This window comes from Apteryx mantelli, chromosome 1 (assembly GCF_036417845.1).
Source record: "Apteryx mantelli isolate bAptMan1 chromosome 1, bAptMan1.hap1, whole genome shotgun sequence".
Classification (NCBI taxonomy): domain Eukaryota; kingdom Metazoa; phylum Chordata; class Aves; order Apterygiformes; family Apterygidae; genus Apteryx; species Apteryx mantelli.
In genome coordinates this window covers 193,712,807-193,727,668 of record NC_089978.1, presented here as the reverse complement: position 1 = coordinate 193,727,668, position 14,862 = coordinate 193,712,807, and the positions used below count along the sequence as shown (strand labels likewise).

Genomic DNA, 14,862 nt, shown 5'->3' with positions numbered 1-14,862 from the left:
TTTAGACTGAAGTATTTTTTGAATGTATGTATAAAATTTTATATTTACAGTTAAGCTACAGTAAATGAACAATTGTTGAAAAGTCTGTTAGCTCTATTTACTTGTTTCAAACTAGAACATGTTTTTAAGCCACTTATCACAATGTAATAATATCATATTCACAGCTAAAGCAATGATTCCAGTCTTGAAACACAGAGAAATCACTTACTGCTACTGCGGCACACTAAGGTTAGTTTCTTTATGTAACTAACAGCAGTTTGATTTTAAATCCTAACTTTCTGCCTTTGTTATCCACCCTATTAAACTGAGCCATTGAACATCACTCAAAATAATGCATGCTATATCGTATGTATAGTAGCATGTGCCTTCAAGCACTGCTGTTCTTCTATTAATTTCCACCTCTGAAATGTCTGGCCAAGCTACCTACACGGTACTTATCTCTCAGCTCTCCCTCACATCCCCATTTCTTCAACAAATTGGTCAGCACTTCCTCAAGCCCATCTGTTTCACTGGGATTGACATTAAGTTCCTGAAGTAATCAGGAAGACATACACTGACTTCAATGAGTTTTGCATCTTGCCCCATACGATTTAATCTCACCTATATTCTCATCCTAGCCAAAAACCCCCAAATTTTCCAAACCCTATGGCAGATGTCAATCACAAATTATTTCTACCAGATATCTATCAGATACAAATACAGCTATAATACAGTGTGATGATTTTGTCTGTGCAGTCAGGAATTAGTTGCAAATGTGTTTTAAAGTGCCCTGAAATAGACTGAATGAAAATAAGTAGCATCCTGGAGACAGCAAGTATAAAAGAACTCCAAGCACTGCACAGTCTTCTTCTCATATAGAAAGGCTAAGCCTAAATGAACTATTTTAAAAGATTTAAAAGATTCTACTCTTCAATTACTTTGCTACAATAACAACACTAAGATTACAATGATATCAACCCTGCACTGGTAGTACAATACTGGAGAGCCACTCTACCCAACTGTCTTGTACAGGATATAACTTTGCAGAGCCCTACTATTTGATGTAGCAAATAATGAACAACTGTAAAGAAAGATTAATATTAAAACTATTGGCCACTCAGTGTTCTAAGATTACATTTTTACCTAATAAATTGGAAGATGTGCAGAATGCAATCAAATATCATTATTTATAGCTACTTAGTTTTCATTCCTCTACTTCTTTTCTGTCCGGTATCTTTTTTTGCTTAATAAGTTGTATGTGTATTTTCTGACGTTTACTTCTATTATTCCAGCTGGATATGGTAAATGATCTGTCAAAACCATATAAACAATATCAATGACTGACAACAAAAAGGGAAGGTACACTACTGAAAAGAAAAACAATATGGCTATTGAATACCAAACAATCTTGATAGGAAATTTACTACAATTAACATTAATTGAATATCTGGTCTTTGATCTATTGAATTCATCTGAAGACTTCCCCATCAATGTCCAGAACAAAAGCCTACACCACTGACATTAACAGCTTATTTGATATCTCACTAGAAAGACTAAATTAATGGCAGATTCTATAATATGGGGCTTTATAAAGAGTAGGCCTTATGTTATATCTATTTATGATTTTTTCATATATACACAGTATTAAAAAAAAACAACGCACCAGAACAGAGAACATAAACAAAAGATGGTATCCTGATTGTTTGTTATTGTTTCATGAATGTGCACCAAGTCTCAGTTTCAGAACAAAGAAAACTCTTCCTTTATTCCCTTAAAATAAGCAACTGATGATGAGATCATAGCATCTCAATTTTTTTTTTATTCTAGAAGTGCAACTACAACATACCAACCGATCAGACGTGAAAACAAACAGCCTTAAGAATGCTTCTGAGTTACAAAGTCTGTGTTTTGTTGATACCATTATTTCTGTTAGGTGCATAGAAATAGTTATAAGAGTAGTTTATGAAAAACAATACATTTAAAAATTACAAGACCAGTAAGAATCCACACAAAGTAAAGACCTTATTTTTCTCTGATGTGCTATGCTTGTTGCAGAGTAATTTTAATAAAGCCTACAGCTGACACAAGTAGTAATGGCAAGATCTGGACATAAAACAGGTATGTCCTTTTTCCAGTGCATTTCTAAAGAAATTTATAACAATTCTCTGCTTTAATCAAGCTTAACCTTAAGAAATTTTATGGAATATTTTCCTGGTATGCTAGCTTCTGCTTCCTTTAGTACACCCTTCCGCTCTCATGTGATTAACCTCCAAAACTGACAGCCAACAAGTAAAAGGCATGCTCTTCCTAGCAGTTTAAGTAATGGGAAGAAAAGAATCATTATCTTCTGAGTCTGGCTGCTAAATACTCAAGCAGGAATGTTTGATGCTACATAAACAAACATATTTTATCCAGTGCTGCTTCCTTCCAAAAATCTAACATCTTTGCAATTAATAAAATACGTTGAGGTAGAAATCCAATCTCTCTTCAGAACCATTGTAAGCTACTCTAGGTCATGTCATAAAAGCAACATAGTCCTCTTATCTTGGTGCTTGGTACTACTCATGCGTACCACATTTCAGTCTCCAGATCAGCAACCTAATTGGCTATATACCGCTTCAAAAATAAATGGCAATCCCACAGTGTTTTATCCTGGAGGTCAGCATGGGCACAAATTCTATTTGTGTAGAGATTAATGCAAGTTTAAGATTTAAACAAGGAAGAGAGACAACATGCAAGCAAAGAACAGAACTGAGATGGTTAACAACCTGAATCATATCTATATTACAGTCAACTGTGAAGCTGTTTAGTAAAAAAAACAAAATTTTTAATCACTTCTCAAATTGACTGTTTCATGAAATAAGTGAACTAATTGAACTACTAATCTTTGGTTATTTGAGATTGTTATTTTAAGGCATATAAAAATCTCTTTTATAGTACATTCTTCATTCTACCATAATCTTTTTATATTTATTTTTAAAACTACACAGCAATACACATATTTCATGGGACCAATATTTTTCTTCACAGTTGAGACAACTGTAACATTGATTCTTTACTCCTGTTTTGGTTTGTAGCATGTGCCTCTGATTACATACATTTCTTTTCCTCATGACAAATACATTTTACAAGACTCCACCAACAGAATACTGGCAGCAGTCTGGCTCACCAGAAATATAACTATTGTAATAGCCTTATCAAAAGAAAACTTTGATAAACAGCTTGAATTGTCAAAGAAGACTTATGTATAGTTGGACAAGAATGGTATACAATGCAGTCTCTAAAGATCCCTTCCATTCCTATCTTCTATGCTTTTATAAAGTACTGGTACACAGGTCAAACTAAAATCTCTTAAATTTCTTAAAATCCTAAAAATTCCTTAGAGGTTCCCAGTGAAGTATTCCACTTTTCAAAGTTATATTTATTTCACCTTTGTCTATGATAATGCAGAGCATATTGAGTGGACTTCCCATTAATATGCAAAACTCTGATAGAAAATGCAAAAAAGACAGGTAATGAATGTACATTGAGAAGACACACCTCAAAGAATTCAAGCCTTTTCTTTTTCACATGCTTCTCCCTTTGTACATTCACAGTTTAGCTGTCCCCCCCCCCATGTCTCTTGAGTTTACTCAGAAATGAGTCTTAGAGTGTTCAAACATGGCTACTGTAAGACCAATCTAACATGGCATCATACCTTAATGCATCAGTAATTATGTAATATTCAATCCCTGAACATGCAGAAAAGGGAAGCAAAAGCCCATATAAGCAGGTTAGACATCCTCAGACCATCATGAACAGCTGATTCTATTCATTAAATGGCATATGAGACTATATTGATTCAGCCTTCTCTTCCAAGAAAGTGAATTTTAAGTATGGCAACATGAGAAACTGGACTTGAGAAAAGGTTCAGCATTTGTATATTGACACAGGGAAATTACATAATCTACAATGAATTAAAAAAAATGCTGCTGCAACAACAAATTGAAAGTAAAGCAAAGGCAATTGCTGGGCACCTTGAAGTGCATCATTCTCCTCCAGGAGACAGAGACAAGCACAAAGAACTGGCACGATGGAGGGCCCAAAAGCCACTGGCCACAAAAAATGCAGCAACTGGAACAGTTCAGCAGTTGCACTGTCTAAGGGCAGAGGAATGACAGTAGCATGGCAAAGCAACAGTACTTAGGCACCTGAATTTGGCAGAGCTGCTGGGGCCTAAATGTGAATCCTCCAACTTCCTCAGTGGCTATCTCTGAAGAGGCAGGCGCAGATTTCAACATACGTGGTGCTAAGCCACAAGCTATCACAATTGGAATTTTATCCTTCAAAGAGAGAAATTATAAAAGTGGAAAAAACACCCCAAAAGTAGAAGGTCTGTGAGGAACAAAAAAGTTTAAGAAAGTTCCCAAAAGGAAGATAACAAAAGGCTTTTCTGTCTCAAGCCTACAGCAGTTGAGAGGGATTGAAGAGCATGTAGCTAACACTGCATTTTTAACATTTCCTTCATTCATTAACACCCTAGTTGGCAAGAAACATCTGAGGATACTATCTCCCACAGAAAATTCCACTTTTCACAATAATAATGCAATGGAACATCCATAATACCAGGTTTCACAATGCAACTATTAACAGTCACACCAGTTATTTCATGAAATGCCTAAAACTTTTATGCATTCCAACAAGTCCAACCGTGCTATCTGTATAACAGAATGCCTACTCTAGTTCATGATTTGCCTGAAATGCTCTCACTTCATAAATGACTGGTTCTATAATATAAGTGAAACATTAATATCAATAAATCTACAAATTTGAGTTGGAGGCTTCCATTTAGATGCTTGATTGTTTTAAAAATAAACTAATTTGATCTTGTGTCATTTCATGGATTTCACTTAAATGTCTCCTTACAACCTTCCATGGCTCCAAAAAATGCCACTGAAGAAATCAGTCTCTTAAAATTAGACCAATTCAACTGAACTTCTTGGAAAGCTCTTACACAGAATTTTCCAAAGGTAACAATTATTGATATCCTACAGGTTCGACAACACTTGACAGAGTTCAGGAATGATGATTTAACAATAAATATCAAAGCACAAATAGGTACTCTATACTATTAAAAGCATTTAAAAGTTCAAATACGTAAGTCAAAACTTCTTTCCACATTTAGTCATACAAATTGCCAAATGGTTAGTTACAAATTTTTGTCATTCATACAACAGTATTTTGCATATGTATACAAAAATTAAGATTCATGAAAGTGCTGAGCAGTATTAACTCAGTGGCTTTGCCTACATTAACAAGTAGCTTGATCCAATAAAACCGAACCTGTACAGTGAAAGAGTTGATGTTAAGGACATTTACTGCATACCATACTTCTTCTTGGGGCATTCTACTTTGGACTAGCTCTCTAGTGTAGTCTCAAAGACTGAAGACTCATTAGTGGCTGGAGTACATTAGGCACATTCCTGATGTGCATCTTTCAGTTTATTTCATCCAGAAGGAATCCAGTCCAGGTGCCCCAAGATCACTCCACAAGCAAGCCAAAGCACAGTAAGGGAGGGTGAAGAGGAGATTCTGCATTGCTGATCCAAATGAAAACACTAGTATAGACATGCTCATCTTTGGATGCTACTTATTAGGAAAAAAAATGACTGTTTAAAACAAAGAGAAGTCTAACTTGTGAAAGTCTGGAATGAAATCTGAGAAGAATAACTGTGATATAAAATTAACCTATGAGATGAAGCAAAAATAATTCAAATTTGGTGCAAGACCTTTACACTCAACTCTATGAAGCATAAGTGTATCACACCCATGTGGAGATGAATCACTTTACTGGAACTACATGAAACTGAAAGCAGAAGTGCATTTTTATGATAAACTAGAGTTAGACACTTACGAAAGTTGTGGGTATTTTAGTCAGTACCGTTCAATAAATGCTTTAGTACTGACAGACAAGTATAAAACAAATGAACACAGATTCACTAAACTACTGTCAGATCGTAAGTGGAAACACAAATACAGAGGAGGTACTTGGTAAGTTTGAACTATTTGAGTGTATTGGTTAACCGTTAAAAAGAAATTCCATTACTCATAACACCAAGGCATTGCTGGTAAAGTACAGCTATTACAGTGATAGTAATAGTTGTCACCTTAAGAATTTCCAGACATTCCCTTCAAGTAAGACTTCTGTCATTCGTATCTAATCTAGTTAGAAAGTTCCTTTAGTATCCCTATTCATGGAAACACTTAAGCACATAAAACATTAAGGGACTTAAAGCACATCCTTGAAGAGCAGAACATGCTTTTTGTACTTTCCTGAATTAATTGCTGAATATTGTTTCTTCAGACAGTAAATCAGAATCACATCTCCATCCAGCAACAGTGACATGATTTGTACTGGAGGGTCACTCCAGTAAAGTAACAAGGGTCACTTACTTACAGAATTTGACTCCGAATATTTCTAGTAGACTTCTCCATCTTCTTCCCTCACCCCACAAAAATACTTTCAAGTGGATTTCCATCATCTAAATAGTTATTAGAAAGTTCTTACACTTGAAGTGCAATTATCAGTCTCACTTTCATAATAAAGATACCCTTTATTTTATTTATTTTCTTTCTAAATTGAGAAAGTTAAGTACTTTTCACTAGCTGTTCTTCTAGGTTACTTTTAGTTAATAATGAGCAATGGTAAAAGCATTCTAAATACTTTTTAGATGATACTCCTAAGTTTTCTAAAGTGTGGCCTGATTCTTTAAACATGGATCCATGTTTGCAGGATTATCTCTTCTATTACCTGGTTTATTCAAATGCAGAAGATTTAACAGAAGAAGTCTCTACCCACAGGTACCAGCAATAAATGATTTGGTCATGACCACATGACTACTAACATCTGAAACATTCTACTTAAAGCAGAGAGGCTGATGGTCACAAATTGTCAGATTCCTTGTTTAGGGACATTATTTTAGTACCTACCAATGCAGAAAACACCACTTAAGAGCCAAAATATAGTCATTTTAAGATAGATGTGACACTATTCACTCTGACTGCATTGCACAGCTTACAGAAAGAAGTAGTCATAATTTGATTCAAAGCCTATGCAGCTATAGGGGAAGAGAGACAGTATGAAGAGGATCTTGAACAACTATGCATAGAGTTACGCTTTTGGAAGGATGCGGCAAAAATGAACTAAACGTATAGAAATTAGGTTAAAATTTTCATTCTGTAGTCTGTATCCGAGAATAGCAGATTCCATTGGCACAGGTAAAGGTAGAGGTTTAAAGACCGAAATCGAGTATTGACATTGCTACAAGAAAAGACACTATCATTCACTATCATTTGCTGTAACATTTGCTCTCTGTCATAGTACACCAGTTATGGAGAGGCAAGCTCCAATTATCTCACACAAATATTTATGCATTAATTCAAAAATGAGCTAACAAGGAAGAACAGTGACTGAGATGATGTTCAGAGAGCATGTTGTTTAAAATAATATAAAAAATTCTTTTAAGTTGTGAAAGTCAGGGCATGCCACATCTGTAGACCAAACCATCTCTCAACCCACAACTTATGCGTATCCCTGAAACCTGCCTAAGCTTTATTTTTTGTTTGTTTTTCCTTAGGTTGTGGGATAGCTATTAGTTAAATATTTAAAATTCAGCTGTAATGTCTTTACCTTTTATGGAAGAGAACAACTAACTTTAGCATCTGAATGTATACAATACCCAGCAAAGGGAGCATCCTGAATATTTGGATTTTTTGATAATATCCCATAGAACTACAGAAGATAAAAGCAGAAGTTTGTTCTCAGGAAATAAAGTATCTATGCTAGTTCAACAAATAGAGAAAGCATGTTAAGGAATGTTGTTACCAATCAAAACTTCTTTCTCACTGGAATGTGTTTAATACTTTATTACGCACACAACACAAGCTAGTTATTTCTGATCAAGGAAGCTTTGTTTCTAGGTGAACACAGAATTAAGTATCTCATTGTAAACATATGGAATCATCACTTAAATATGAAGAGATGCTTCTAAGTACAACAGCAATATTTGCATTTATTACAGATTTTCCAAATACCTGTAGCCTATTTCCAGAAATAATAAGAATTTCAACCAAAGCTTTTAGAGTATCTACAAACTCTAGACAAGTCAGTGTAGTTTTGGAAGTCCTATAAAATTTAACAGGTTTAGAGGGTTTTGTTTATTTGTGTGTAAAAATATGTTTTGCTATAAAATGTGTGTAACATCTGCTCATTGTTATTTTTTCACAGTTTCCCATCTACGGACCTCAGTCCAGGTCTTAAAAATACCTGCCTAATTCCTATGTATGCACCTAATGCCTTAGAGTTCAGTGTTATTCTGGCACTTTAGGGTCTCAGTTATTCACCCTGACAATGTACAGTAAATTACAGCACCACAAGGAATTAATGGCTGGGGGGGAGGGGCATGTTGAAAGTCCCAGATATATTTTCTTAGATCTTCAGTCCTGAAATATCTGGACTACCTTACTCTGTAACCACACACAGCAAAGCTGACAACAGAAATGCTGGAATACAGACTGGAAATGTTATGAACTCACCTCTTCCTCTTTCCACCCCCATTTCCCCAACAGACTTAGGCTAGAAAAAAGCAACAAATATCCACAGTTATCCTTAGATCTAAGTTCACTAGAACAAAAATTATGTATTTGAATGCTGAATTCAGTAAAGAAAGGCCTCCTCCCTCTGCGAACTATACATATACTTTAAAACTGAGCATGTGCTTAAGCGCCCCAAAAGGTGTGGCCAGTGAGCAAACCTGAATCAATATATTACCTTTGTTTGTACCTTATTGATCTGTGAAGAACTAACTCTGTAATCCTTCACCTCAACAGCTGTGAACTATAATTGTGTCATTCAGATTTTCTGCACCTAACTTTACTGTGGACTTTTCCGTGGATTGTAAGCAGTGTTCCCTTCCTTACTTTGCATAAAAGAACAGCATATATTTACAACATTGAATCACACATGACTTTTTTTCATAGTAAAAACATAATTCAAAGTGGTACTGTAAAAAAGACTACATTCCAGGCTAGGCTAGTTAGCTCACTGACTTACAACTTCAATAATTTTGATGTATGGCCTACATGCAAAATTTAACCAGAGTGGCCACTTGATCACATGACAGATAAAAACATGTTGAAAATAAACACGTATTACAGATACTGACTTTTCTGGCAAAAACATGATTCTAGCAGTTCAGTTGTGCATGCTTGATCTTCTGTATCTAATCTTTTTTATTATTTTTTACTGTTTAGAAGTTATGAGTCATACTCTAGGACAAAAAAAAACAAACAATAAGACAAGTATAAGCCAATTTAACATGTCTCTCTGCCAAAACATTTCTCACTTAACTACAGATACTTTCTGCTTTCTCAAATGAGTCTTCAACTTTGATTTCACATAGCTAATGATTTTCCAAGTTACCAAAGCAGAGACTTCACCTTTAATCTACAGTTGCACAACTGTGTTACCAGGCTCTGCTCCAGTTAACTGGCTATGTATAAAGTTACAATTTTTGAACCATTTCATTTTTCTGTTCTACAGAGAATTTTTATACCACTGTCAGAATTCTTGACAACAAAACTGTAGCTGTAGAGAAAAAAGAAGTTTCATCTTCACAAACCAGAACTATGTTCAGTAGGTAAACATAATTCTCTATTTTGAGGATAAGCTAAAATATACCTTGTCAAACTTATGTGCATAAGAATGACCAGGATAGCTTGATAAAATAAGCAAATATACAAAATCTAATTTATTTTGTGCAAATGCAAATAAGACATAACTTAAAGAATTTCTCAGTAGGATGACTGCGCTTTTAAAAGACCTTTTGAACAGCAGATATAAAACAAGCTAATACTCACAGAAAGTAGTTTTAGCTGCAGCATCACAGACTATAAGGAAAAAAAAACACCAAAGTGACCTCCAACCTGAATAACACTCCTGCCCTCGGATCTACATTTCTCAATTTACTGCAAGAAATGGAAGGAGAGAAGCTTTACAGAGAAGAGCTTACAAACAGAAAGCTGAGAAACGGAACAGGCACTTTTAAGAAACAGCATGGTCTGCCTCTGAATGACTCCAGTTTTTCAGGTAGTGAAAACTGGTGCTGACATCAGTGCACCTTTTTTTTCTTCTTCTTCTTTTCTGTACATAGGAAATTCTGGTTAAAACAACAAAGATGTGGAAGCGAACGAGTTACAACAAAGAGGGGAGGTGGGGGGCGGGGAAAGAAGAGAGGGGTTAAAACCCACAAAATAAATCAGTAAATGTATCATTCAAATAAAAGGCGCAACAATTACAGAGAAACTTTAAAGCAACTTACCTCCAGGGAGGGAGATCAAAGAGCTGTTTTCAGTCGGAGCTTGCTCTGGCCCTTCAGGCCCTGGAGGAAGAGGTTCTCTCACTTGGGACATCTGCCAGCTCTCTCACCGAGTAATAAAGAGCTTGCACCCCCCTCCAACAAAACTAACACACGACCCTGAAGGAACAAACAAATGAAAGGACTTTTTAATGTATTTTATGCAGAAAACTCACGGCTCGGGGGCGAGGAGCTGAGGAGGGGCAGTAATAAAGCGGCGGCAACTTTGCGGCTGGGCGGCGGGCGCGCCGCCCGCCCCCCGCAGCGCGCACCGCGGGGCCGGGGCGGCTCCGGGCCGGGCGGGCCGGGGGCGGCCGGGCCCTCCGCCCCCCCGCGCCGCTGCCGCAGCCGCTCGCCTACCTCGGCATTTCCTCCCGCTCCGCCGCCGCGCCCTCCCCGCCGCTCCGCTCCGCTCCGCGGGTCCCCGCGCGCCGGGCAGGGGCAACCTCAGCGCCTCTCCCCGCGCCGCCGCGGCAGCATCTCGCCGCGCCGCCCCTCGCTGGCCCGCGCCCGCCACCCGCGCCGCGCCGCGCCGCGCCGGCGGGGGCCTTCCCCCGCGCGCACACACACACACCCCGCCGCCCCAGTCACTCCTTTTCCATCATTTCCGGACAACGAAACATCCCACTGCGGCTGGCGGCAGCCGCGGTCGGGGGCGGTGGTTGCGCAGCTCCCGCCGCCCGCCAGCGCCGGGCCGCGGGCTGAGCGGGCCGGGCCCGGGCCCCGGGGGCGCCTCGCTGCCCCCCGCCCCCGCCGGGCCTCTCGCTGCGGAAATGCCGAAGGAGGCCGAAACCCGCCAAACAGAAATAGGGAAGAAGGGGGAAAAAAACCCAACAAATCTGAAACGGAGGCTTTCATGCCTGGACAGGGCTTGCAGCTGTAGCGCTTGGCAGCAGCGCAGGGACACTTTTAATAGTGCAGCTGCTGCCTCAAAGTTGTCCGCTGCGGTTGCTGTTCGCCTTCAACCAGTTGCACCTCACAAGCTGGGCTAAGCAAGCACGTGAGCCCGCACAGGCCTCCGCGCCTCCCGGCCTGTCCTTCCCAGCTTAAAAGTTCAGTTCCAGCACAGTGTAATGCTCGCATATTCTTTAACCAATAACATACATACATGTATATAGAAAGGATTTTAAAGCACCCACACAAAAATATTCAAAAGAACACGAAGGGGAGAACAAAGATTTTACAAAAGTAAAACCCTAGAGAGCAAACCACTTCCTCCAATAGCATCTGCCAGTCTTATTTGTGCTTGTCTATATAAGAAATACCTTTTTATCTCATTACCTGGATTGATTGATCATCAGCCTTAAACTCTGCTCCTGCCCACACCATGCAGTATTTCAGTTGCTCATGTGCGCACTTGCATCCATAAACTGTGTCTTACCTAGCTCACACTATCACAGCATTTCTCTAACAGTGTGTTCACATTTAAACTGTAATTTCTGTAAATTTACAAACACAGTGTTTATTACGGTATGTCTCATCACAGTGTACAATCATATCTGAGAAACCGAAACTAAGTAGAAAAAATAATGATGTTATAAACAATCTGTGTCCTAACATAAGAGAAGGTAACTGATGGATATTGATTTTGATAGCATAAATGCTAAGGAATGTGCTCAGGTATTAGAAGTTCCCTTCTTAAAAGTTAGCATTTCCCTGCAATGCCTGCAAACCATCTAGTACAGAGGTAAATTCCTAAGTAGGAACCATTTCTGTGTGAGACTCCATACATTTTAGGGCCTCATCTTATTCAGAACTCATCAATAATTTTGCACCATTGTATAGCAATGATAGCATCTCTTATCAGTTGCATCACACTGCTTTTTTAAGTGCATATATTTTCCTCTGAAAAATACAATCATTTTAAAAGGATTTCAATAATCTAAGATGCTTTTTGGTACAGCATAATCTTTATTTAAACTTTTTTGTGATAAAATGGAAAAAAAAAAGCTCTGCGTGGAAGAGCTAAGTATAAAAATTCCATTTCTGGTACACAAAATTATGTATTCTATTGCATAATAATATAGCAATATTGGTATCTACACTTTTCATCTAAGAAAGAATTGCATAAAGTTCTGGTAGTTCCAGTATACTCCTTTCTTCTCTCTTCTGGGGACAGAGCGACTGAGACGTAAGGTATAATGACTTACCTAAAACTCCCAAGTGACTCAGTGGCAGAAGAGAGGTTATGACTCATACTCCTCAGCTACAAGCTTGTGTTTTTCCCTCTGAAACTGGAAACATAGCACAGAACAGTGGGAGGAGCAAAAATTTAGCCAACTACACCCTGTCTTCAAAAAGTTTCATTGGATAATAAATTCCTATGCAGAGCAGATAAGTTTCAGCTTTTTTTTTTTTTTTTTTTTTTTTTTGAGCCTTATCTTTGAAAGACACATAGTAAACTTCATGGTATTCAGTTTATCTTCTTCGGAAAGATGATGGGATGAGCTCACCCAGCCAAGGATCAAATGTATAGCTGCTGGGAGCCTACATAGTTTTTAAAACAGTTTTTAAATAGTTTTTAAAACAACTAAATAAAAGGAAGAAAATCTTCAGCTGATGCAGTGTGATAACCCTAAGCAAAATCAATCAAAATAAGTTAAGAGAATTCAATATACAAAAAAGTGCAATTCACTGAAATGACATATTAAATATATTGTGCAACAAGTAATACACTAAATACCAAGAATTGCAATTATTGTAAATTGGTGGGTCCAGATGTGGTCACTGTTGATGAGATACCACAGATAAGCAAAATTCATCAAAATAAGGCAACAATACAGCACTTTCCTGATAGTACAGAATAGTCCTAACAAATACACAGCTGATCTAAAGTAAGCTAATTGTTTTATTATTTTCCTTAAAAAGAATTATCCTTCTAAAATACTATCATTGAAATTTTCAGGAAGTGGGAAGTTAAGACTTTAACATCAGCAGCCCTTCAAGTAGGCTTCAAATATGAAGTATGATGAATCTTGCTCCAGCAACCTAGTTATGGGCTGTTGCACATATGTATTCTAATATATTCTTTCATTACCAGATGATAAAATTCAGGTATGCTCTCCTAGACCATAATGGCAGATTATGGAATGGTTATGAAGGGAAGCTCAGAACACTTGTAAAAGACAGTAAGTATAGGTTGCAGGCAGCTAAAAGATTTCCAGAAGCCTCCTCCAAGTTTCTTTTTCTATTAAAAAATTTTGTAAAACAGATTCCTGCTAAAAGGGCACAAACTGCAGAATTATTTCTTGATGGTTGTAGGTCTGACGACCAAATGGGTCATCACCATTTTCTAATCTGAGCTCTTACACAAGCCCTAATATAAATATTACCTCCAGCCAAGAGACTTGTCACTGAACTAGAGAAAGTATTTTGGAAAGACACAAGTTGTTGATTTAAAGTAAATCCACAACATCCCCAAATAAACTTCTCCAATGGTTATTTATTTACATTATTAAAAACTTGAGCTGCATTCCTGTTTTGAATTTTCCAAGTCAGACTTTTAGTCTTTGAATTTTTTTGGATATCAGATGGCTTCTTGTGAAGGAAGTTTTCAATAGCAATATTGCTCTTCTCAACAATGCTGTAGAAAATTTATGCTCATCTTGTGCACGAATGTATATTTCAATAAAAATATTGCTGCTTACACAGTGAAGTGATCAAAAACTATAATTTATTGATCAGTGCAGGTGTGGCAACCCAGATATTCTCCCAGTCTTTATACTTACCTTTCCCTCCTCAAGGCTACTCTTAAACTGAGGCTGACTTCCTTCTGTCAGCAGGAACAGTGGAAACTGGAAACATTTTACACCCTTCTCAACACCTTACATAGCTTACATATTTCTGAGAGAAGGACAAAAAAAAGTAGTAAAACTTTCTGTGATTGACTGCTTGTGCTTTAGTATCTGTGAGTTCAAGTCATCCTTCTGGTATGTCTAAGAACACGATTTTCAATTTTGTAACATGTATTTTTAACATATGTTTATAACTCTAAACTTCATAGCTCTTTTCAGGAATAGGATCAGGGCAGGATCTCTGCCCTAAATTTTAATAAGGTAGCAACACTGAAATGGAAAAACTCTTATGGATAAAAAGGATAAACAAGAGAATGGAGGTTAAAAACCAATTATGTTGTATTATCAAATAATGGTATACAAGTGAAGCTTGCAAGTTGGTTTTTAATTTAGACTGAAAGAAGGACTACATGCAATATGAGAAGTTCAGCAGTGAAAAACACAGTGGGGGAATCTGCAGGACAGTGGCATGCCTGGATTGGAATATTTTTGGTTCTTGATTTTCATGGCCTAGTTGGCCTTTTCCTAAACATCCCATTTAAAAGCCATGTAAACTGTCATATGCCAGAGCAGAGCTGGATGCATCTGTGATGTAGATTAGGATTTTTACTCTATAAAACACAACAATTGAAGTGTTGTGGGATTGACAGTGCCTTAGACACCAGCTGGAGCTAACAGGGCAACCAATCCCTCTT

General features: G+C 37.6%; 1 protein-coding gene across 6 annotated transcripts in view; it reads right to left on the bottom strand.

Annotated features, from left to right (window-relative positions):
• The window catches only part of MDFIC (MyoD family inhibitor domain containing), a 54,084-nt gene extending 41,455 nt beyond the window's left edge, over nucleotides 1–12,629 (bottom strand). For 2 of the 6 annotated variants that reach the window (XM_067314975.1, XM_067314990.1), the window contains exons 1-2: nucleotides 12,524–12,629; nucleotides 10,338–10,493 (exon numbers count right to left, since the gene is read on the bottom strand). In XM_067314975.1, coding sequence (XP_067171076.1) covers nucleotides 10,338–10,428 — 91 coding nt within the window. In that variant the 5' untranslated portion in view covers nucleotides 10,429–10,493; nucleotides 12,524–12,629. Of the gene's footprint in view, nucleotides 1–10,337; nucleotides 10,494–10,733; nucleotides 10,801–11,654; nucleotides 11,813–12,523 lie in introns of those variants that run through there. The other 4 variants (XM_067314965.1, XM_067314961.1, XM_013947706.2 and 1 more) reach the window with 4 other exon arrangements.
• Nucleotides 12,630–14,862: the final 2,233 nt, after the last annotated feature.